At 46.3% G+C, this 24,698-nt stretch overlaps 1 protein-coding gene across 1 annotated transcript in view; it reads right to left on the bottom strand.

The window, feature by feature from the left end:
* Nucleotides 1-24,698, bottom strand: part of carmil2 (capping protein regulator and myosin 1 linker 2) — a gene marked incomplete at its 5' end in the record, with an annotated part of 72,405 nt that overhangs the window by 938 nt on the left and 46,769 nt on the right. The window contains 9 exon segments of the mRNA XM_080002336.1: nt 223-330; nt 1,847-1,936; nt 2,891-3,035; nt 3,106-3,377; nt 4,706-4,774; nt 11,462-11,498; nt 11,974-12,078; nt 13,193-14,147; nt 16,765-16,868. Coding sequence (XP_079858462.1) covers nt 223-330; nt 1,847-1,936; nt 2,891-3,035; nt 3,106-3,377; nt 4,706-4,774; nt 11,462-11,498; nt 11,974-12,078; nt 13,193-14,147; nt 16,765-16,868 — 1,885 coding nt within the window.

The following is a 24,698-nucleotide window of genomic DNA, read 5'->3' as shown; positions in this document are numbered from 1 at the left end:
GGACACATAGAATGATAGATAATGATCATAGGTCAGCAAATTGACTGAACGATAAAATCAGTGTGTGAGTGATAAGGACCACAGAGAAGCAAAACAATAGTAATAACATTGAGACATCAGCAAAATGGTAGAATAGGATCGATAATAAGCTTGATAAATGGGGGTAACAATACACGATAAGATCAACAGACAGAGTGACCTGAACATCTCTCCCTCCCTCACCTCTCCCTCTGCACTTGGCAGCTTCCTCCCCAGTGGCCATGTCTTCAGTGCAAGTGGGCAGGTGGCCTCGGTGACGAACGGGCGACCTCTGAAGCACTGCCTTCAGCTCTGAGAGATAGAGGGAAGTTGAAAAACAGGGTAATTCACCTGGAAGATAAACACATTTTAACACTAAAGGTCAAGCTGGGTCATTTTGCACCCAATACCCAATTTAAACATTTGCAACTTAATTGCGAACGTATGCATGTAAGTCAATAGTGCATAGGTAATCAGAATCGGAAATCAGAAACACTTTATATCACCAGGTGCATTTACATATACTAGGATTTTTTTCTGGTGAGGTTTGGTGCAGACCATTATCTTAAAAAAACTATCTTGAAAAAAATGGAGAATAATAATAGAATAAAATAGAATAAAAACTGAAGTAAAAACAGAATAAGAAAAATGAATAAAAATTGTCAAATATATACAAATAGCCAAAAACACAGAATATACAATATGCACAGGATAAATTATTTTTACGGTATAGGGTATAAATGATAAATATGAATTATAACTATGAACTAACTAACGTATTACAGTATGTACAGTGTAATTCCAGTGTTATTACACAAGTAAATACAAAGATGGTACTCGTTTGCTTTACACACTCAGTCAGCATAGTGTGCTGTGATTGCATACTACAATTTTTCAACAGATATAGTATTTCATCCTGGAACATCTAACATACTATTTGAGAACACAATGGTTTCGGACATATGAAATACTTGTTGGGCACACAACAGTATGCTCATGTGCCATGCCAGATGCAGCAATCACACGGACTAGAGCCCAAACGTCTCAAAACAGAGCTGCTTTGAAGCTTAGAGGATTACGATTGGCTTAAAATAGCAAAAAAGGCTAATTGCTCACAAGCGATTGTGACAGTAAAAAAAAAAATTCTCATGTGAGCATGATCTGCTGTTTACAAAGAGAATTGGCTTCAACCCTCCTAATAGGTCTCCCATAGACAGGGTCTACTCTTATTAAAGGTTCTGCAGACACCTCTTGGATTTCATTTTAAATTGTCTTTATTTATTTAGCATTGTTTGCTTTTGGGTGTCTGGGCTCTGCTGCTCATCACTCCCTGTGAGGTGTACAGAAAACCATGGCAAGCTTAATGAGCTAGAAATTATATTACATTTAGCAGACGCTTTTATCCAAAGCGACTTACAATTATTCAAACACTGATGGACGCAGCCATCAGGAGCAATTAGGGGTTAAGTGTCTTGCTCAAGGACACTACAGCATGCTAGCAGGAGGAGCCTGGGATTGAACCAGCAACCTTTAGATCACTAGACCACCAGCTCTACCTCCTGAGCTACTGTCCCTGCCCATAGAAATATTTGAGTGATGAGCTTGAATCCCCCTATTGGATGGAAGAGTACAGCCCAACAGGTGGTGCAGGGGAGATAGAGGGAGCGCAGCAACGCAGTACGCAAACAGGAAGCAAAGTAGGTAGGGCAAGAGGGATTGGCTGCTTGAATAGGCTGGCCCATAATGGCATGGAAGCGTGTGGCTCTGTCGGGTTGTCTGACAGAACTAGCTCTGCCATCTACACCTCATTTAGTGCCGTTGTCCTCACCTTGTGTCATGGTGAGTGCCTCCTCATGGACCGACATGGCTCGTCGCTGCGGAAGGGGTTTCATGCGCGGCCGAGGTTTTGGAAGACTCTCTGAAGGAACACACACACACACACAATTATAAACACAGGAGAGTTCCGCCCTAGCCCAGAAATTAAATTTCATTTTACTCAACAAGGACATACAATGATGCCCATTTATGAGGTGGGTGAGAGATGTTTCATTCATCTATTCACTCTACAGTCCTGTATTTAATACATACAGAATACTGTATGATGAAGGATAGTTAAAGAACTTAAAGGATAAGTTTGTAAGACATTGTAAGGATGCCTTAAAAAAAACCCCCAAAAACTTAAATCTCCTTTCCAAAAAACGGGAAGCTCACATTTTAGTCAGTCTTTATATATTACCCCAAAAAATTTTTACCAGAGTTTTCAGAGTTTTATTTTATTCATTTCAGCTCTTTTGGCCACATCTACACTAAGGTAAGACACTAGAAGCAGGAACTTGTGCTGCTTCCTACTGCCACCCGACTGTAGCCCTCGTTACCCTTTGGATGTAAATCGGCAATTACAAAAAGTAGTTTTAAATTAAAGGTGATAATACCATTATTCAATTCTCTCTTATACTGTACCATTATTCAATTATTAGTCAATGTGAGTTTCCCATGTGCGAAAAGGAGATAAAGGCTTAAACATTTGCCCCATTGGACTTGACGGTGAGAACCAGCAGCAGAGTGGTAAGTTCCTCACTCGTATAGAAGTCAGCGCAGTTGTGCTATGAACAGTTACATGGGATGGGAACCAACTTTTTCAAAAGGCCTGGGTTGAAAAATAGCAAACATCAACCTTTAACATTTATGTTAAACTGGATCCTTTTAACCCTTCGAAGAAGAAGAAAAACATCTTTTAGAGGTCTCATATTTTTTTGGCTGAGACAAGACAAGTTTAGCAGCTAAAGTGAATGTACAGAAAAATGGCTAAAAAAAAGACCAAAGACCCCAGAGGCTAACATACAGATCGTAAGACGTAAGACGTAAGACCTACCATCTGTGACTGACTGTGCTTTCTCATAGCGGTCCTGGGCAACGGGACCCCTTCTTGGCGACATGGCGGGGGCCACATTCCCATGGACGGAGGGGCCATCAACCTGTCTGGAGTGCCAGACTGAATGCTCTTCCTGAAGTTGATTCTGGTGAAGTAGACATAAGTGATAAACAAAATGGTACCAAAATCTTACATAATTTAATTTTTAAAGTTACCTGTGCCTGAGCCCTGGAGGAACCATCCATCTCCTCTTCCTTTTCCACGCGTACAGGGGTATGGACAGGCTGGACGCCCCCTGTAGCTGCTGTGCACAGGGCGGCAACCAACTGGGGGGTCTGTGAAGCTGCCGGAACCGGGATGGGGGGCTTCGCCATGATGATGGGTTTTGGGGGCAAGCTGCCGATGGGGTGCTCGGGCAGCAGCGGTTTTGGGTGGGGCGCGGGGTCGGTGCGTAAGAGGTCCATCGCCCGCATGGGGCGTCTGGTGTCTGGCATGATGAAGGGGGAGATAAAGGCACAGTTAAAGTTCCATTGTCCCTTAAAGGATAGATTCCGTAGGGAAAGTATCATCAGCCTGTAGGAAGTGGCACAACTTCCTGTTTTCACTTTCTTACTCAGCACGCATTTAGCCAAAAGAGCTGATATACGCAAGTGCAAGTGTAAGTGCCTGTGACCATTTTTTCAGTATAACATAAAGTTTAGTGTTCAGAGCTTTTTAAGGAGTTAAAAATGTTCAAACAACACTGTAACTTTTTACCTTAAAATAACAGCTTCAAAATCTTTTTGATGGTACACTGACTTGTAATATGGAGAACCTATGGCATATGAATATGGCACCTTTTTCATTCCCACCCAGTTAATTAAGAAGTTAACATTTATTGCACAGTATAATGGCTTTAGAAGAATGACACCATCTGTGTTGAGATTGGTTTCCTATAAGCCTCCATATCACTATGCATTTGGACGGCAACGGGTTAAAATTAAAATTATGGATTTACGGCAGTGGGTCACAGGGAGTGAGTCAACCAATATGCCATCATTAGCGGGAATGGCGGAGGTGGAGCAATCTACAAGTAGATCATAAACCCTTGAAGATAACAATCACTCATTGAAATCGGTTGAGAAATGTAAACGTTATGGTGCTTTTGATCCAGAAAAACCGCAGTTCCCCCGTTTACTTGTATTTTTTTACAGGCCAGTCTTGCCCTTCCAATATGGCGACCCGTACAAGACCCAGAGAGACTGAAGCGGAGTTTCTTTCTTCTTTCACCAGGGGCCCTCACTTAGACACACACACAGGCCCCACTGCCTTACTATACCGTATGTTGCATACTGTATTGAATTTTGTACTGTTACTGTATTGCTGTGCCGTACTGTTATATAACTGTACTGTATATCTCAACACACACTACCTCTCTTTATTCACATGCCACTTTACTGCACATATCTGTATATATATCCTATTTATATTTTGTATTCCCGTTCAGAATATTACCTTTTCAGTCTTATTTTCTTCGATTTACTAACTGCATTACGTTTTAGGAATCAGTTAGTTCAGTTAGTTAAGTTAGTTAGTAGTTAGTTAGCTATTGCGTTAGTACTTATTGTGCACAATCTCTGGGTGCGTTGCAATGACATTTCACTCCAAATATATGTCTGCTTGTACATGTATGTATGTATGTGGTAAATCAACATCTTGAACTTTAAGCGATCTGTGCCAAAGATCTCTGAGGAGGTGCAATTCAAAGGGGAATAACATGTAATCAGATTACTTATTCACCCCCCCCCCCACACACACACACAAACACAGCCATACCTGATGAAGTGGACATGGTCCTGGGCTTTATGAACACTGGAGGGGCTCCAGGTTTGTCCAGTATAGCACCTGAAAGACAGGCAGACGTGAGGTACGGGCCATTTTCCAGAATGATTAGTGTACTTATGGTCTGCTGCTGTGACTGTCACGGCTCTGTCTCACTGTGTCCTTTTGGTTAACACTAATCTTGTCCATTCTGCTGTTCTTATAGTCACATATATTTACCCCACTTGACAACCACTGCTGGCCTAACCATCCTGTTCACTTGACAAAATGAACAAAGTGCCTCCTACCAGCACTTGAACCGGAGAAGGCTGGTTTTCAGCGCTATACGCCTTAATGAATATATTAAGATTCAAGAGGTTTATTTGTCACATACATATATACATACGTTCATAAACTGCAAAGGAAGTTGAGGGCAGCAACAATTGTGTGTTATGTCAGCAACAACTGGAACTAATATCCCAGTCATGCAGTGGTGGAAGAACTCAGACTTTTATAGACACTAAATCACTCAACACCGCGTTCCAAATTATTATGCAAAGGATATTTTTCTCTGATTTTCCTAAATAGTCGATGCAAATGACAGTCAGTATAATTTTCAAGTCGTCAACCGTTAGGGTATAATTTGAATGTTATTGAACAAACCTCCCAATGATAACAGTATTTCTTTCAAAATTAAAAAACTCAATATGCACTGTTCCAAATGATTATACACAACAGAATTTCAAATCATTTTATAGGTTGTAAAGAACTGAAAAATGGTCATTTGTTAAATTTGCAGCATTAGGAAGTTATATTTACTGAAATCAAAAGCTATTTCAATCAAATACATCTTAACAGGCCAAGTTACATGTTAACATAGGACCCCTTCTATGATATCACCTTCACAATTCTTGCATCCATTGAACTTGTGAGTTTTTGGAGAGTTTCTGCTTTAATTTCTTTGCAGGATGTCAGAATAGCCTCCCAGAGCTGATGTTTTGATGTGAACTGCCTCCCACCCTCATAGATCTTTTGCTTGAGGATGCTCCAAAGGTTCTCAATAGGGTTGAGGTCAGGGGAGGACGGGGGCCACACCATGAGTTTCTCTCCTTTTATGCCCATAGCATCCAATGACACAGAGCTATTCTTTGCAGCATGAGATGGTGCATTGTCATGCATGAAGATGATTTTGCTACGCAAGGCACGGTTCTTCTTTTTGTACCATGGAAGAAAGTGGTCAGTCAGAAACTCTATATACTTTGCCGAGGTCATTTTCACACCTTTAGGGACCCTAAAGGGGCCTACCAGCTCTCTCCCATGATTCCGGCACAAGACAGTCATGATCTCCGCCTTCTTCTACCTTCCCCTCCCTCTCCTTACCTGTCCCATTAGCCCAACTCTATTCACCTGCGCACACAGCTGTTCCAGATCTGTAATCTAACCACTATATATACCTCTCTCACCAGTCACCCATTGCCAGATTGTCTTCGATGCTTGCACCAGACTCTCCAGCGTTCTCCGGACTGATTCCCCGCTACCGACACTGCCTCGCTCCGACCACGTATCCTGCCTGCCCCCCCGCCTGTCTTCTGTCTGCACTCCTCGTTATCGAACCTGCCTGTCCCCGACGATGTATCCTGCCTGCTCCCTGCCTGTCTTCCGTCCGCTCTACAAATAAAAGACATTACTAAATATCCCTGCCTGTCTTTGTGCTGCAATTGGGTCCTAACCACACCCTTTACAGTACAATCTGGCCAACAATGGACCCAGCACACAACCTCGAGTTGCTGGCACACCTGGGAAGGGTGGAGTCACAGCTCCAACACCAGGAGGCTGTCCGAGCCTCCACCTCAGCAGACGTTCGGCTAGCAGCGGCTAGCCAGGAGCAAGGGCTCGCCACGCTAGCTGCCCAGGTCCAGCAGCTCGCCATCGCTCTCGGTCAGTTCATCCCGCCGCCTGCTTCCCCGGACCCACCTGCACCAGCACCGGCCCAGCCTGGGTACTCCCTGGAGCCCCGGGTGGGGGTTCCAGAACGCTACGCCGGAGACACAGACGGCTGTAGTCCGTTCATTGCGAACTGTTCCATCCTCTTCGCTCTGCAGCCCCACGCCTTCGCCGCCGAGCTCCGCAAGGTGTTCAGGGTGACATCACGACGCGTTCCTGATGGGATTAGCCGAGTACGTGAAGGATGAGCTAGTTTCCCACAAACTGCCCACCTCTCTCGATGGCATCATTGAGCTTGCTTCCTGTATCGACCGACGCATCCAGGCCCGGCAGCGAGAGAGGCGTCAGAGGCAAGTGAGCGCCGCCCAGCAACCCGTCTTCCAGGTTCCTCCGGGCCGCCAACTCTTCCGGCCCGTCAACCCACGAGTGAGGCCTCTCCCATGCGGGTTGGCCGGGCCAGCCTCACCCCAGAGGAGAAGGTGAGACACCGGGTGGCGAACCTTTGCCTCTACTGCGGTCTAGCTGGACACTACATTTCCGGGTGTCCGGTAAAAGGGCTGAGCTCGCCAGTGAGGGAGGAGGTCCTGGTGAGCCACACCTCCAAATCCCCCTCAACCTACGCCCCCTGTGCCAGGCTCGGCTGCTCCTGCCCCAAGGCTCACATTCCCTCGCCATACTTATTGACTCTGGTTCCGATGTTAACATCATCGACGATAACCTAGCACGGCAGCTGGGTGTTTTGGTCGAGTTCTCCTGCCTTCTCCGGTACCTGCCACTGCCCTGGATGGCCGCCTCCTGGGGACAGTCACCCATCAGACAGTGCCCATCAGGCGTGCTCCTGTCCGGCAACCACCACGAGACGATACAGTTCTGCATCCTGCACTCACCTCGTCACCCTCTTCTCCTGGGGTTCCCCTGGCTCCGGCATCACAACCCACACCTCGACTGGACCTCAGGGGCTATTCTGGGATGGAGTCCTGCGTGCCATCAGGTCTGCCTGAAGCAAGCCTGCAGCCACCCACCAGCTCCAGCTCCGCACCCGACATGCTGGGGGTCCCCGCCGAGTACCTCGACTTCAGGGAGGTCTTCAGCAAGGCCAAGGCGACATCCCTTCCCCCGCACAGGCCGTACGATATTGCCATCGACCTCCAGCCCGGCTCCATCCCCCCCAGAGGCCGCCTGTACTCCCTGTCCACCCCGGAGAGAGAGGCCATGGACACCTATATTAACGATGCCCTGGCGGCGGGCATCATCCGTCACCACCTGGCCCACCCCGGACACCCGCAAACAACTCCAGCGCTTCCTCGGTTTTGCCAACTTCTATCAGAGGTTCATCCGAGGCTACAGCACGGTGGCTGCCTCACAGCCCTAACCTCCTCCAAGGTGCCGTTTCGTTGGTCCGCCGCCACCAACGACGCCTTCCTGGCCCTGAAGGCACGGTTCACTTCAGCCCCTATTCTGGTATTTCCTGACCCCGAACGGCAGTTCGTGGTTGAAGTGGACGCCTCCGACGTTGGAGTCGGAGCTGTTCTGTCCCAGAGAACCGCCTCTAACCAGAAGCTTCTCCCTGCGCCTTCTTCTCCAGGCGTTTAACCCCGGCCGACATCGGGAATAGGGAGCTTCTCGCCGTCAAATTGGCCCTGGAGGAGTGGCGACACTAGCTAGAGGGAACCCAGCTGCCGTTCCTTGTGTGGACTGACCACAAGAACCTGGAGTATATCCAGTCCGCCAGGAGCCTGAACTCCCGTCAGGCCCGTTGGGCGCTCTTCCTAACCAGGTTCAATATCTCCCTCTCCTATCGGCCGGGGTCACGCAATATCAAACCTGACGCCCTGTCCCGGCAGCTCCAGGAGGAGGAAGAAGACACTGCTGACCCTGACACCATTCTACCGTCCTCCCGTCTAGTTGCCACACTCACCTGGGAGGTGGAAGAGAAGGTCAGAGCTGCCGCCCAGGACCAACCTGGACCCAGCGCATGTCCGCCCGACCGTCTGTTCGTCCTGCCTGACCTCCGAGGTCCGAGGTTCTCCAGTGGGCCCACAACTCCCGACTCACCTGCCACCCGGGGATCCAGCGAACGAAGGAGGTCGTCCAGCGTCGCTTCTGGTGGCCCTCCCTGGGTGAGGACGTCCGAGGGTATGTCAATGCCTGCCCCACCTGTAACCAGCACAAACCCTCTCTTCTTGCTCCTGCCGGTCTCCTACACCCACTGCCGGTTCCTCATCACCCCTGGTCTCACATCTCCGTGGACTTCGTCACCGGTCTGCCACCGTCTAGCTGCAACACTACCATCCTGACCGTGGTGGACCGGTTTAGCAAGATGGCTCACTTCGTGCCTCTACCGAAGCTCCCGTCAGCCAAGGGCACCGCCGAGCTATTATTGTACCACGTCGTCCGCCTCCATGGCATCCCGGTAGATGTTGTATCTGACCGGGGTCCCCAGTTCGCCTCTGTCTTCTGGAGGGAGTTCTGTGCGCTCCTGGGGGCCACCGTCAGCCTGTCCTCAGGGTACCACCCCCAGTCCAACGGCCAAACGGAGCAGAAGAACCAGGAGATGGAGACGGCCCTTCGCTGCATGACATCACAACACCCGTCGTCCTGGTCCGAGCAGCTTTTGTGGGTGGAATATGCCCACAACACCCTGAAGGAGGCTTCCTGCCCGTCCGTCCAGGCCTTCATTCGCCGCTGCCGCAGGACCTGGACCCAGGCCCGGGCCGCCCTCCTCCGAGCCGCTGGCCGCAACACCTCTGCCGCCAACCGCTGCCGCTCCCAGGCCCCGGAGTACCAGCCAGGCCAGAAGGTCTGGCTCTCCACCCGGGACCTCCCCCATAAGGTGGAATCCAAAAAGCTGGCTCCTCGGTTCATCGGCCCGTTCATGATCGAGAAGGTCGTCAACCCGGTGGCAGTGCGGCTCAAGCTCCCCAGGTCCATGCGCGTCCATCCCACCTTCCATGTGTCCAAAGTTAAGCCGGTCCGGGAGAGTGCTCTGGTCCCCTTGGCGCCTCCCCCGCCTCCTCCACGCTTCATTGATGGGGGTCCTGCCTTCTCTGTCCGCCGTCTCCTAAGTTCCCGCCGGCGTGGGAGAGGCCTGCAGTACCTGGTGGATTGGGAGGGTTACGGCCCGGAGGAGAGGTTCTGGGTCCCTGCAAGGCACATTCTGGACCACACTCTCATCAGGAGGTTCCATCAGCACCATCCCGACCAGCCCTCCAGACTGGGTCAACCCTCCCGACCGCAGACCCCACCACCTCTCTTGTCTGTGTCCTCCAGCGATGTTTCAGAGGCGGAGGATGTCGACCCTGGGGGTCCCTCCTCCGATTAGGACGTGGCCCATTTACCGGAGGACGAGGAGATGGACGGGGTCTCCGACTACTCCGATGAGGATCACGTGGCCCATTTAGCGGAGGACGTGGAGATGGACAGGGTCTCCGACGAGTACTAGCCCTCCTCCGGACCCCCACCTCCCACCCTGCATGGACCTTTGGTGTTATTTTCTTTTTTTTCCCTCTTTTGTTTGTTTGGGATGTCAGGAGCCGTCCCTTGAGGGGGGGGTTCTGTCATGATCTCCGCCTTCTTCTACTTTCCCCTCCCACTCCTTACCTGTCCCATTAGCCCATCTCTATTCACCTGCGCACACAGCTGTTCCAGATCTGTAATCTAACCACTATATATACCTCTCTCACCAGTCACCCATTGCCAGATTGTCTTCGATGCTTGCACCAGACTCTCCAGCGTTCTCCGGACTGATTCCCCGCTACCGACTCTGCCTCGCTCCGACCACGTATCCTGCCTGCCACTCCGCCTGTCTTCTGTCCGCTCTACAAATAAAAGACATTACCAAATATCCCTGCCTGTCTTTGTGCTGCAATTGGGTCCTAACCACACCCATTACAAAGACATGACGCCGTCACCTCCTTGCTGACGTGAGCATTGGTTAGGGGTGGCCCAATAGTAGGTTTATGCACAACTGCAAGCCTCTGGAGGATCCTACACCTTGAGGTTCACGGGACTCCAGAGGCACCAGCAGCTTCAAATACCTGTTTGCTGCTTTGTAATGGCATTTTAGCAGCTGCTCTCTTAATCCAATGAATTTGTCTGGCAGAAACCTTCCTCATTATGCTTTTATCTGCACGAACCCGTCTGTGCTCTGAATCAGCCACAAATCTCTTCACAGTATGATGATCATACTTAGGTTTTTGTGAAATATCTAATGTTTTCATACCTTGTCCAAGGCATAGCACTATTTGACACTTTTTGGCAGCGGAGAGATCCTTTTTCTTTCCCATAATGCTTGAAACCTGTGGCCTGCTTAATAATGTGGAACGTCCTTCTTAAGTAGTTTTCCTTTAATTTGGCTCACCTGGCAAACTAATTATCACAGGTGTCTGAGACTGATTTCAGTGATCCAAAGAGCCCTGAGACACAATACCATCCATGAGTTTAATTAAAAAACAGAAAATTAAATGTTTATGACACTTAAATCAAATTGACATAAAAATTTGGAACGCCGTATAGTAAAAGTTCTAAAAGTACCACAGATAGAGACAGTCAACACTGTCAGCACCCTGTGGACATCTGTAGTGATCTCAGTTGGTCAGCAGGTGGAAACAGAGAGGGAGAGTTCACATGCACACCAGGATGAAAAAAATGTAATATAATAAAATAAAGATTTGCTTAAACTTTGTCTGTCTATCAATTTTAATTTCAAACTAAAATTTGCAAGACATACACACTCACTCACTCTCATACGCATCACTCACATCAATCACTCACTCCATCACCGTGAATTAGTTGTGAACTAGCGGACACACTCAGGCGATCTCTTACCCTCCGAGTTGGCTTTCCTCAGCTCGTCTTCTTTGTTCTACAGACAGACAGACAGACAGAGACAGAGAGCAAATATCATTATGCTGTCACACACAAAAATGGAAAGTGTTATTCTCACGGTACCACCGTTAGCCAGCATCACACACATCGTATCCAGATAATATCCACAATGTGTTCAAATCCAGTTAAGAGAGACTGCGGTCCACACCCGGCTTCATAATGCGTCTCAACATGCCTCTTGTTCTTGTAGTTTACTTCGAAAAATGTCTTCCCACAAAAGTGGCCAGTGCTGATGTCTGTACTGTATGGCTAGCGGCAGTGTAAATGCAGAACAATGTTTGAGAGCTCTAAATCAAATTGAAAGTAGATTAATTGGTCTCTATTTTGTTTTTGTGGAGGACAGGATAATAGGGTCTATCTTGCGCAATCCAGCCACAACTGACTCACAATGTCTTGAATTCACACACACACACACACACACACACACACACACACACACAAAAAGTTCCTACCTGGCTTGTTTTTGTGTTAGCAGGTGGAGTTTTGGCCACACCCATCCTGTGTAGCATCATCTGAAGCCTCTGTTCGAAACTAGTGGTGCTCTCTGACGAATGCTTCTGAAAGGATATATTCACAAATTTTGCCCTTAGGCATTATCGCAATACATTAGGCAATTTAAAAAATTTCATTTTACAAGCAAACCTGTTTTGTAATTTATATTTGTTGGACACTGAACCAAAATACGCAGAGGAAGATAACTGGAAATGTTCAATTGAAGAAGTCCTATAAGAGTTTAATTGTTTGCAATGCTTTATTTTACTGTGGGAGCGTCTGGTTTGATGCATTGTTGCAGAAACACCAGCAGGGAGCGCAGGTAAGCCCATTAAATTAAATTAATCGCAGCCCCAGTAATGTTCCTATCTGAACTCTGCCCTGTGTGAGGGCCCTGTTTGTTAGATGCATGGTGAGATTCCTGTGAAGCCCTTTGACACTGTTCGGTGATGAAGGGCTTTAGTAATAAAGAACTTGACCAGGGTTGATGAATAGCTCATAATCGTTATTTGACAGTGCATTTTGGGGATGACCATTTGTGCTTTTCAGAAGACATTCAACCACAAGAAATATCTGAAAAATAATCTTGAGGAATATGGATATTATGAACAAGCGAGTAAAGGCGTTGATTAGCACAGTCTGGAAACTTCAACATAACATAAACGGTATTATGTTAACAGTAATGTAGCCTTTAAGACCAGGAAAAGATCTAATTTATGATCATAAAAGAGAACAAATTCAGGAGCTCTGTAAGTGGATCCAAATGATCCCATAACCAAGGCTGAATGGCTGAAGTTTCTGGGTGACAATTTTACACCAGAGTGGAGCCTATACTTTGAGTGGGCCGCATTTATCAGTTGGGGAGAGAAAGAGATATGGCTTTGGTCAGCGTAGGCGGTTGACAATCAAGGTTAATAATCAAAACCGGTATCTATTGCCTTGTATGAGGGACCTAGCGAGAGCAATTAACATTACACCAGCGAAGGTAGCCGACAGCACCTTCGCCAGCCTGCTTTCATCTGTCACTCAAGCTAAGTGACAGCGAACGGACAGAACTCCCCCTCAGATCCCATCTTCACATTCATCTCCAAAGAAAGTTTAATAACTTAATAATTTAAATATTATGACCAATACCAATTTCACTTGGGCTTTAAAGCACATCATGTGGCAGTTGCTCACCTTGCTATGCATGCTCCCCTTGTGCTCTGGTTCCAGTCCGCTCAGCAGGATAAGACTCTGGCTCTTACCCTCCCTCAGCGACCTCCTGGTGATCTTTAATCTCCTCTCCCCATCCGCCGTCCCTGCTTCCCCCTTTTTCCTCTCTCCTCTCTCCAACACTTTTCCCCCAGTTCCCTCTTCGTGTTCGACCACAGCTGCGGCTGCCACTGCCACCCCCGTCGCAAAGCTGTGCGCTGAGCCCTCGATGGAAGGTGTTGCGTCGGAGGTTGGGGCGAGGCCAGCCGCAGGGGGAGGGGAGGGAGGGGGGCTACTGGGGGGAGGTCTCATGATGGTGGTCGGGGTCTCGGCCAACGTCTGGTCCCTCTGTTCGCCCCTGCCCGGGAGACACTCTCCTGCGGCAGCAGTGTCGGCTCCTTCTGTGACGGCGGTACCGTTAGAAACGTTAGCATCCTCCACTGATCTGGTCCCTCTCTCCCTCTCCCTCTCCCTCTCCCTCTCTTTGGCCTCGCGGAGGGGCCGGATGAGGTCAGCGATGGAGGTCCTTGTGACCTTCACCCTCTCTCCTCCACCTCCACCCTCTGTCCCTCCCGCCTTGGCGGCCCGACCGGCCCGTGCCCTCTTGAAGGCGAAGAAGTCGCCAAACTTCTTCTTGATGTTTTTTGAGGGAGGTAGTGCAGTGGTGACAGGGGTGGTGGTTGTGGTGGTGGAGGCGGCGGAGTTGGGAGGGGTGAGGGAAGATGGGGTGGTGTCGGGGGTTGGGGTTACGGATGAGGAGGAAAGGGGCGGGGTGACGTGAGAGGAGGAGTCACTAGCTGGGACGGAGGGGGCAGTGAAGTTGTCAGACGAAGAGGAGGAGGTGGGGGGTGGGGGAAGGAGGGGGGAGGGGGCTGTGGGGGTAGTGCCCGACTCTGAGGCAGTGGCTTGGGCAGGGGCTGATTCCTCCCACCGGCCTTTTCTGCAGCGGAGAGACGGCAGAAAGAGCAACAGACAAGAAGAGGCGCTCAGTGCTACGGCTACAGACTACAGGGCTAACAGAGGCATGCTCACTCACAGGTAGGGGAGCTAGGGACAAGGCATGCAGACACATCATTCCAGACACAAAGAAACGTTTCGCGACAATATCGTTATCAATATCGTTTTTTTTGTCCTGACTGGTCCTGGCCAAAGGGGAGTATTTTACAATATCTATGATTCCCTGAATTTTGAAATGTCTATGCTTTTAAAGGCCACTGCTAGTAATGTAAAGCCGGCTTTACACTGAATCCAACAAACATCTCAGCCGAAAGTCAGTTCATCTCTATGGGGAGTTGGATTCCACTTGCGAAATGCTCTGGAATTTATGCATCCAACCAAAGCTCCGGATGTATTGAAAATGTTCAACTCTTGTGACAACTTTCGGATACTTTTCGATAGGGCTACTGGAACTCACTTTATTTAGTAGTGTGCTTAAAGTAAGTAAATAAGTTACGGTTATAGAATAATGACAAGTAATTTAAACTTTTTAATTTTAAATTAAATGCCATTACAACTTTTTAAAGACATTTTAAGTTAATTTTAATACAATTTTTGGTTGTCACCATACTCACTATCAATAAATCAGTTTTGATATTAATAAATTGTATGTGTATTTTTTTCACATTATTATCATTTTTTCTCATTCATTTCTCATTCATGGAAAGTGGAAAAGCTCCAAATGAGTAAACTACTCTACTACACTATTCTGGAGAAGACCAAGCTTTCCCATTTTCTCTTGCCATTTCAAACCACTCATTTTAGCACCAAATATGCGTATAAAAATGTTCCTGGTTGACAACCGTTGCCTGAGCGAAGCTCTAGCCTAGCTAATAGTCTTGTGCTGTTGAGAATCTGCTTCACTTATCACCGGTGGCCATAGTGTTACCAATATGTGACATTCAATTACTACCTGCAACCAAATGTTTTCGTTTGTAGAAAAATTGAGGGGAAAGCAGAAAGTGGCTTTGGATGGAGCTGTTATCTAATAAGCAGCCCTATTCACTCAGCAAGTAATGTCTACATCGGGTCTTTTTTCCCCTGATACGATGTTCTGAGTGAAAGATTTCCATCGAAATATCATACACTTTCTCATTGACAGTGTTAAAGAAAAGATGATCGTTGAAACAATCCAACTGATCACACCATATTCTAGGGGCACGTTTAATTGTGTTGCTCTTATTTACATGGAAGGAATTTAAAAATTTACCATACGACATCAAGAATAACTTTAGTGAAAAGCAACAGATCCATTTTTACAGCTTAATTGTATGAAGTTGAATACCAACAAGCAGTATGTGTCGGCTATAAAGTAGGTCGGATATTATTCATTTTGATAATCCTTGCTTAAATTACAGGTGCTAAACTTCTAAATTATTTAATGTGTCAAGTGGAAAAATCTGAAACTAAACAGTGACATATGCCCGATCTGGAAAAATTGTCGGCCAAAAGGGCAAAAGAGCTGCTCAAAGCTCAATTCAAAGCTTATTGACAGCACCCTCAAGAATTCAGTTCAGTTACTATGTTCTCCATAAAATCGGGACGCTTGAGAGGATGAATTTCCATTTGTTGCAAGTCACTGTACTCCTTTAATCCACAATGCCTGTTGCTCAGATACTCAATAGCAGTGATTGGAGACATTAGGAGTTAAGGGATAAGAGGTCATTTTACACAACTAGGCACCACATTCCGAGACAATAACGGCACTTCGTGAACTCTTTCCTCTGAACTCTGTTTTGATCTGATTATTGGACCTTTCTGGAAAAATTGCAAAATATATATACAGTATATATTCCCCCATCTACATCCCAAAGAAATGGGTCCAATGTCCCAGTAGCTAGAATTCAGGATGATGTATGACAGCATTCCTAAGAGGATTGCAGCTGTTCTGCAGGGTGCAGGGGTGGCCCTACCCCCTTATGAGGTATTTCGTATTAATACGGTGGTATCCCAGGGAAATATTTGCCGGGGCCATTTCAAGAGATTTTCTGTCGACTGAAAAGACGGATAAACATGAAAACTGTTCCGGAATTGATTCCGAGATGTAGCCTGCCATTAACTTGGTTATTACTAGAGGGTAATCTGATTACACTTCGCTCCATCGCTTGTGGCCACTCCCTATGTTTTTTTGTGTGTGAATAATATGACAAGATGTTAGTTTGTCTGTCTGATATCTGTCGGACAGGACACATGCAGTCCGTACAGCATGCTGGCATGTAAGCGGTAAATAATTGAACACACAATAACACGAACCACCGTAACAAATGGAGTTACGCTGTAAGAATAAATTAAAAATCTTCACACAGTAAACAAATGCAATCCGTTTCTACAGAAAACAAAATGTCTGCATTTGCAAACAGCTTCTGATGTTTTTTTGTTTTTTTTGGGGGGGGGGGTTTGCGAAACAAGAACGATTTTGTATTTAAAAGTGGCACAAGCCGGGAGGGGAAGGAGGAACGTGAACATCCTGTGGGGAAACGTACTCAATTGTGATGTATTCCTCAAATGTCTGTGCGTGTGCGTGTGTGAGAAAGTTGTCTCTGGTGTGTGTATTCACTCACGGAGTATAGTCGGGGAGGATTTTCTTGGTGAAGAACTCTTCTACTCCTTCATCCACCCTGCCCATCCCGCTATTGGTGTCGTTCTCCGCCTCCGAGGCCAGTTCCTGTGATGCCGTGAGACAGCACAGTTTAATAATCACTACAGCCAATAGATGTGCCCGGTTTGTGGGTGTTGGTTGGGTTTAAAAAAAGGCAGTGGTGGCAAGGCAAGTTGAAGGTACAATAAGTCATGTTTTACTCGCTCCTTGAGCAACGTGCCAAGACCCCTCTGTTACGGAGGCTGGGAGGAGGAGCGTTGGTAACGTTTGGCCTGGTTGCTGTGTAGTTCCTACGGCTTCCTCTAGTGGTCGCTATTCACGATAAGATAAGTTAAACCTTTATTTGTCCCACAACAGGGACATTTTCAGTTACAGCATCAAAAAGTGACAGCAGAAAATAGAGAGTATATAATGAGTTGTAGTAACTAAAAGTAAGTTAGAATCAGGGTAAGCACTGTAAGCAATATAAATATTTAGAAAATATATACTTAAGTAGAAACAAAATAAATAGGAGTCAGAGTAATGAAGCATATTGCACATATTTCGACAGATTGCACATCATGGATTGTACTTTTTTTTTGATAAAAAAATTGCACTTGGGATTTTTCACAGTTGTGTGTGTGTGTGCAGTCTATTGACTGCGCTGTTGGTTATACAGTCTGACGGCCGCAGGAAGGAAGGACCTGCGGTAGCGCTCCTTCCCACACTTTGGGTGAAGCAGCCTATCGCTGAAGGAGCTCTCCAGTGCCGTCAGAGTCTCATGCATGGGGTGGGATTCGTTCTCCATCATGGATGACAGCTTAGCCATCATCCTCCTTTCTCCCACCACCTGCACTGGGTCCAGGGGGCCCCCCAGGACAGAGCCGGCCTTCTTGATCAGTTTGTCAAGTCTCTTCCTGTTAACTGTGGTGAGGCTGGTGCCCCAGCAGACCACTCCATAAAAGATGGCTGATGCCACATGGTGTCGTAGAAGGTCCTGAGGACAGCCCCCTGCACTTCAAAGGACCTAAATCTTCGGAGCAGATACAGTCTGCTCTGACCCTTCTTATAAAGTGCATGAGTGTAATTAGTCCAGTCCAGACATTCGTCGCCAATCGTCCAACTGATCGCACAGAAAACACAGTCTACAAATGTTGACCAATGTGACAAAGGCAATAACAAGCAAAACCGGCTAAAACAAAAATGGAAGCATCGACATGTGTTTTTTTTTCTTTTTGCTAATGAATGATACACTGCCTATTGCCCCTTGCAACAGACACACACACACACACACACACACACACACACACACACACACACACACACACACCTACACACTAGTAATGAGTTCCTTTGTAAGCCATTCCCTTGCTGTGGCGCAATTGTGTGCCTAAAATGACACGGTGGGCATAGACAGAGAATGGAGAAAAGCAGACACCCAGAATCAAGGAAAGAGAGAGTGGGCCAAAAGCAAGAGTGAGAGAAGAGCTGAGGAAAGAGGATTGGGGAGAAAGGAGAGAAAGAGTGTGAAGAGCAAGAAGATTCAAGATACATAGTGCGGCCGCCACACGTCAACCCAAGGCTGAGTGTGTGCGGAACATGGTTTACGTGTGTTCAAATCGACGCTTGACATCCATCGATCCATCCATCGATCCATCCATCGATCCATCCATCCACCCACCCACCCACCTATCTATCTATGTATCTATCTATGTATCTATCTATCTATCTATCTATCTATCTATCTATCTATCTATCTATCTATCTATCTATCTATCTATCTATCATCATTCCATTTCAACTATCCCTTTGAAGTGGAAAAGAATAAGTATGTTTCTATGTCATAATCCATAACACCAAAACTAATTCTTTACATTCCTTATTCTCTCTTCCCCTCTCTCTCACCCTCCCATCCTAGAGGGTGCCAGCGTGTCGGAGAACCAGCCAATCGGCCCTGGAGTCTTGCTGCTGTGGCAACCGCCTGGGAACCTGGTTTCTTGCAGAACGGCAGCACAGAGAATGAGATTAAAAGTCATTTGCTGCATCCCGGCCAATCAGAGAGCTGCTTTCAGCATCACTCCACCACACCAGCGGGAAGTGACGACGATTGTGTTGAGTCGGCACTCCGGCGCACCGATCGGTGCACCCAAATCCGCACGAAAAGTCCTCGAGAGCTTGCCCACCCATTACACGCATACACGCACGCACGCACACATGCACGCACGCACCCACGCACGCACGCACGCACACACACACACACACACACTCAGGTAGGTACTGTGCAGGAGCAGCGATACAGAAGATTATGTAAGAGGTAGGTTATGTAGAAAACTAAACAGCAGACTGAAAGCTTTGTGTCTACTCCACAGCGCTGCCAGAACAAGCATCCCTCTGATATTTCAGACCTTAAATCTTCTAAGAAATATTAGGCCAAATAACATCTTCATCATTTTAGAGCACAAAATGTCATGACAGTCATATTACAGTGATATCTCAACTTGATGACGATACACCGCACCACTGAAAGACGACACTATCATGGATTATAAGCCTGCTAGATAACAACTCTGTGATTAGACTGATAATGCACTATTATGCAAAGAGGTATCGATGTTCGAGGGTCATTTTTTGATGGATCCGTAGTTCGATCGGGAACATTTTGTTCACCATAAAGTAAATTGTTTTAAAAACATGGACCACACGATCATGTGAGAGCGAGGGCAGCCAGATTAATTTCCAAATCCTCCCTTTCCTCCCATAACTCCATTTCATTGCAGCTTTCTCTTGTTGCCATGTTAGCTCCACAGCAATGTTGTTCCGTGGCTGTTGCTAAGTAACCACTGAAGCAATGCCAGGGGATCTACAAGGGATCTGACAATAGGGAGGCTATTGTTTTGAACATAATCAATAATGCCTGGCGAGGTGTGCCCTATCCAAACGTAATAGACAAGGTGGAGGAAGTTTTCCTAATGCATATACCACAACCACTTGCCATAAAAGTTAAGTAGTATACCTTTATACAGAACATGTCCATGCAGTTTGCACACAGGTTCTGAAAAATAATTGAAAAAAAAAAAAAAATTATTGTTTAATACTCAAATATTACAAATCTATGAAACAGCCTTGCAATGTATGTTTCTAATCCATTCCGATATGAGCCTGCTAATACTAATGTTGATGTATGTATGCAATGTATGTTTCTAATCCATTCCGATATGAGCCTGCTAATACTAATGCTTATGCTAATGCTAATGCTAGCAAGCCTTACTGCATTCCTGTGCATATATATATATATGCTGTTTGGTAAACAGCGCCGACCTTGTTCATTTCACTACCGAGACTTTTACAACGTGTGGAATTTGACATCAAGCACTCAACCCCATAAACTCTGCTAAGAATGAACATACTGCATTTACAGGTCCAACTATGCAAAGGGAAAAAATAAAAACAAAAGATCCACAAACCACAAGGTCCTCTCCTTGCAAAGGAAAGCACAATTGAAACTGGGGCGAGCCCACTCTGCAGAATCACACATAAATTAAAGTTAGAAGTGAAATTGTTGGGGGCAAAGCTGGCAAAGGTGTTGTGGACTAATTTCCCAACCACCGGGAATTCGCCACCGGGCCGTGAGAAGGCGGGCAGCAATTTTTTTAGAAGCGATCTCCTCTCAGCTGTGCGGAGGACAGCGGAGCAGAGGAGCTAAGAGACACCCCCCCCATGAACATTCTTTACATTGTCTCCAGGCAACTGCATGAGGAATCCGTAGCAGTGTCCATTTCAAGGCAACCTCCCGTATTCTTTTGCATCTTTGAGCTATTTGATGCTTTTTTACGATACACCTTGCTGCAATACTGATTACTGGATGACTTTTTTACTGTTGTTATAAATCAAATGTGATATGACTGCTATTCAAAACATGATCAAAAATACACCAAGACATGTAAGACTAGAATGTCAGTTCCCTGATCTAAAAATAGAGATGTAACATGTATATTTATGGCATAAAGGTTTTTCCCATTTAAGTGGTTAGTTTCTCAACTGTAAAACGTTTGGCAAGGTTGCGCTGTGAAGTTATGAACGATGGGAACCAACATTTGGCCTGGGATGAAAAATGTTGAACCTATCCTCATTCCATAAGCTACATACCAGCAGTGCAATCAATCCACTCTTTTTCTCACTGCTGTACCAACTCCCTCCTCTAAAGCCATCTGTCCCAGTGTTCCACATGCCAAGATGGCACTCTGTCACACGGAGTTGGCGTATGCATGCAAACAGGCAAACCAGCACACACACACACACACGCACGCACACACACACACAGGTAAAATACAGGCACACCGTTTTAGTTGATCTGTATTTTACAGGAAGAAAAAAACATAATTTTTCTGTCAATGGCAAGAACCGCAGCAAAAAATGCTTACTCAGGTTGAATTATGCGCAGAATTAATACCTTTTCAGCGATCACAAAGGCCAGGTGACTCATGGATCCGCATTATTATCATCTTATTGTTTAACAATAAGAAATCAAAAAGCAGGTTTTTTTTATGCTCGACGCAAAATTAAGCCAATTCTGTGGCCACGAGGAAACCCACACACTCCCATAACAACGTCACGGAGGCTGAGACAAGATCCAAGCTCAGGTGTCCTGAGCTGCAAGCCATCTACGAGCTCAGAAAACAACATTTTTGTGCTTTGTCAACATAAATACTAATTACAATTGACATTGACAAGTCATTAGACATGGCCGCGCTGTCGAGCAGGTGGGTTATACTTGACCGTGAGCTTCGTGGCTACGGTAGCGTACAGCATTGTTCCCACACTGAAAGTTCCGATATTTCCAAACCAGAGGCCGTGGGTCGATAAATCCATCCGCTACGCTCTGAATGCTCGCACGGCCGCTTACAATGACGGTCTTGTATCTGGTAATATGGACAATTACAAAGCGGCGTCATACAATCTGCGGAGGGCGGTGAAGGACGATAAACGGACATACGTAGAGACTGTGGAGCTACAGGTGGAGCAACGGGACACCAGACGCTTGTGGGTGGAGCTGCGGACTATAACAAACTACAAGAGCACGAGTGTCGACGCCTCCCTAGCCAACGAACTGAACTCCTTTTATGGGCGGTTTAAGTCTGGCAACAGCACCACTAGCTCGCCAGCTAATTGGAGTTACACCGCTGGGGATGAGCACGCACTCTCAGTGTCCGAGCATGACGTCAGGAGGGCTTTGATGCGGGTGAACACCAGGAAAGCTGCGGGCCCAGATGGCATATCTGGGTGAGTACTGAAGACCTGTGCTAAGCAGCTAGCCCCGGTTTTCACTACAATATTCAAGGAAGGGAGCACATGTCCAGCTCCCTCACCCTGAACACAGGATCCCCCCAGGGCTGCGTCCTCAGCCCCCTACTGTACTCCCTGTACACACATGACTGTGTGGCCAGGTCCAGCTCCAACACCATCATCAAGTTTGCTGACGACACCGTTGTTGTGGGCCTGATCATCGACTGCCATGAGAAGGCCTACCACAAGGAGGTGGCTGACCTGTCACTCTGGTGCCAGGACAACAGCCTACACCTGAACGTCAGCAAAACCAAGGAGCTGATTGTGGACTTTAGGCGAGGATCACAATCGAGGACACACACGCCCTTGGTGATAAATGGGACTTCTGTTGACAGGGTGAGCAGCTTCAAGTACCTGTGAGTCAACATCACAGAAGATATAACATGAACTTTACAAACAGACACTCTGGTATGAAAGGCGAGGCAGCGTCTTTACCACCTCAGGCAGCTGAGGAAATTCCGGGTCTCGGTGAGGATCTTCAAGTCCTTCTACTCTGGAGCAGTGGAGAGCATCCTGACAGGCAACATCACTGCCTGGTTTGGGAACTGTACTGCTCAGGGCCCTGCAGAGGGTGGTGCGTTCAGCTGAACGTACCACTGGAACTACACTCCCCTCTCTGCAGGACTTATACACCAGGAGGTGTAGTAGCAGAGCCCGCAGGATCATGAAGGATCCTCACCACCCCAACAATGGACTGTTCCAGCTGCTGCGGTTAGGCAAGCGCCTCCGCTGTTACACAGCGAGAACAGAGAGACTGAGTTTTTTCCCGCAAGCCATAAGAACTGTCAATGTTGACCTCACCAGGGGTCCTCACTGAGCCACACACATAGGCCCCACTACCTTACTGTACTATTTGTAGCATACTGTACCGCATACTGTATCACTGTTCAGGGTTGTTCGTGATGCCGTATTGCTGCGCCGTACTGTTGTATACTGTGCTGTATTATCCCAAACAATACCTCACTCTATTCACATTCACATGCCACTTTAATTCACATGCCACTTTAAATGCACATATCTGTATATACATAGGCATATTCCTTCTATCTATTCCATTTTATTTCAATTCATTTTTATTGTATTTTATTCTATATATTTTTATCTTATTCTATAAGTATTCCACTTACTGTATTACGTTTTAGGAGTCAGTTAGTCGGTCTATTAGAAAGGAATTTTCTACTTTTTATTTTATTTTTTATTTTTTCCTAGGACATATTGTGTGCTATCACCGGGTGCATTGCATTACATTTCACTGCATATATGTATGGAAGTATGTATATGTATGTGACAAATAAAAAATCTTGAATCTTGAATCTTGAATCTTATATATAAGGGACATAACTTTACACCTTTCTTTGCGCGGTCCATTCTTTGAAACTGTAATACTGGACTTCGACACACACAATTGCGATGCCAAAAGAATCTCACCAACGGGCTCTTCCCAGATTCCCAAATTATCTTCCCAGTTATTCCTGAAGAAAATGCCAGCATAGTTATACTCTCCTGAAGGGCAAGAAGGATATGATGTACTGAATGTCATCTGGGAAAACTGACCAAGTTGATCAACTTTTCGATCTGTCGGTGGCGCTTCCTGGGACGGCGTCGACCTCCATACCAATCAGACTATTTACTATTATGGGGAGATTCCACAGTAAAGCCATCAATCTTCAGGTAATAACATGACTGAGGAGGTCACACATACAGATGCGATCAATCAGAGGACCAACAACGCACGGTTGGCTGCAGAGACAATTTGCGTGGTGTAGAGGTGCAGGGCTGCCCATAAGGGGGGGACAAGGGCAAAGCTTTCTGGGGCCCAGTCGCTAGGTGGGCCTATGAAGACCCCCCCAAGCGGCCCACCCAATCAGCAGCGATCTGCGCTCCATGCTCTTGATGTGTGTTTTTATTGTAGATGTATTTAATGATCTAATTGAATGAAACAAAAAAAAATGATTTTCTCAGTCACTCCCCAAAATAAATGTTTACAATAATGTGTGAACATTATTGTAAACATGTAATTAGGGTCCCATACACAGACACAGACACACACACACACACACACACACACACACACACACACACACACACACACACACACACACAGCCATACTCAGACGTATCATATGTCATGTCGCCTACATTAGGTCATTAGGCTTTGGTTTCTATTCAAGCTGATGGAATTAAACATGAGCTCACGGTTATGGACGATTAACAATTAGAGTGAAGCTAAAAAATTTATATTTTTGTTCATCATCTTTCAGCGGAAATGACTGGTAGGGAAATCACAACATTGTCCTATTTGTAATGGATAATTTTTTTTCATGATGACGATAGCGTATGAGCTAAAATTCCTCCTAACATGAGCTCTGAGGGAGTTCCCACTGGGATAAACTAAAGTTTGAAACAGTTACTCTACGAACTGGACTTTTGCATATGTGAAGCGAAACATACTGCCAGATGTTAAATTTGCAAAATCTATTGGAGTTCGAAATGAAAATTATGAATGAATATTTATTTACTATTTACAGGGTCAAAGTGAAATAAAAATCAGGGGACATATGTATCATAATATAA

The sequence above is a fragment of the Zeus faber genome (assembly GCF_960531495.2).
Source record: "Zeus faber genome assembly, chromosome: 6".
Taxonomy (NCBI): Eukaryota; Metazoa; Chordata; class Actinopteri; order Zeiformes; family Zeidae; genus Zeus; species Zeus faber.
Note: the sequence above shows the minus strand (reverse complement) of the source record. Positions and strands in the feature narration are given on the sequence as shown.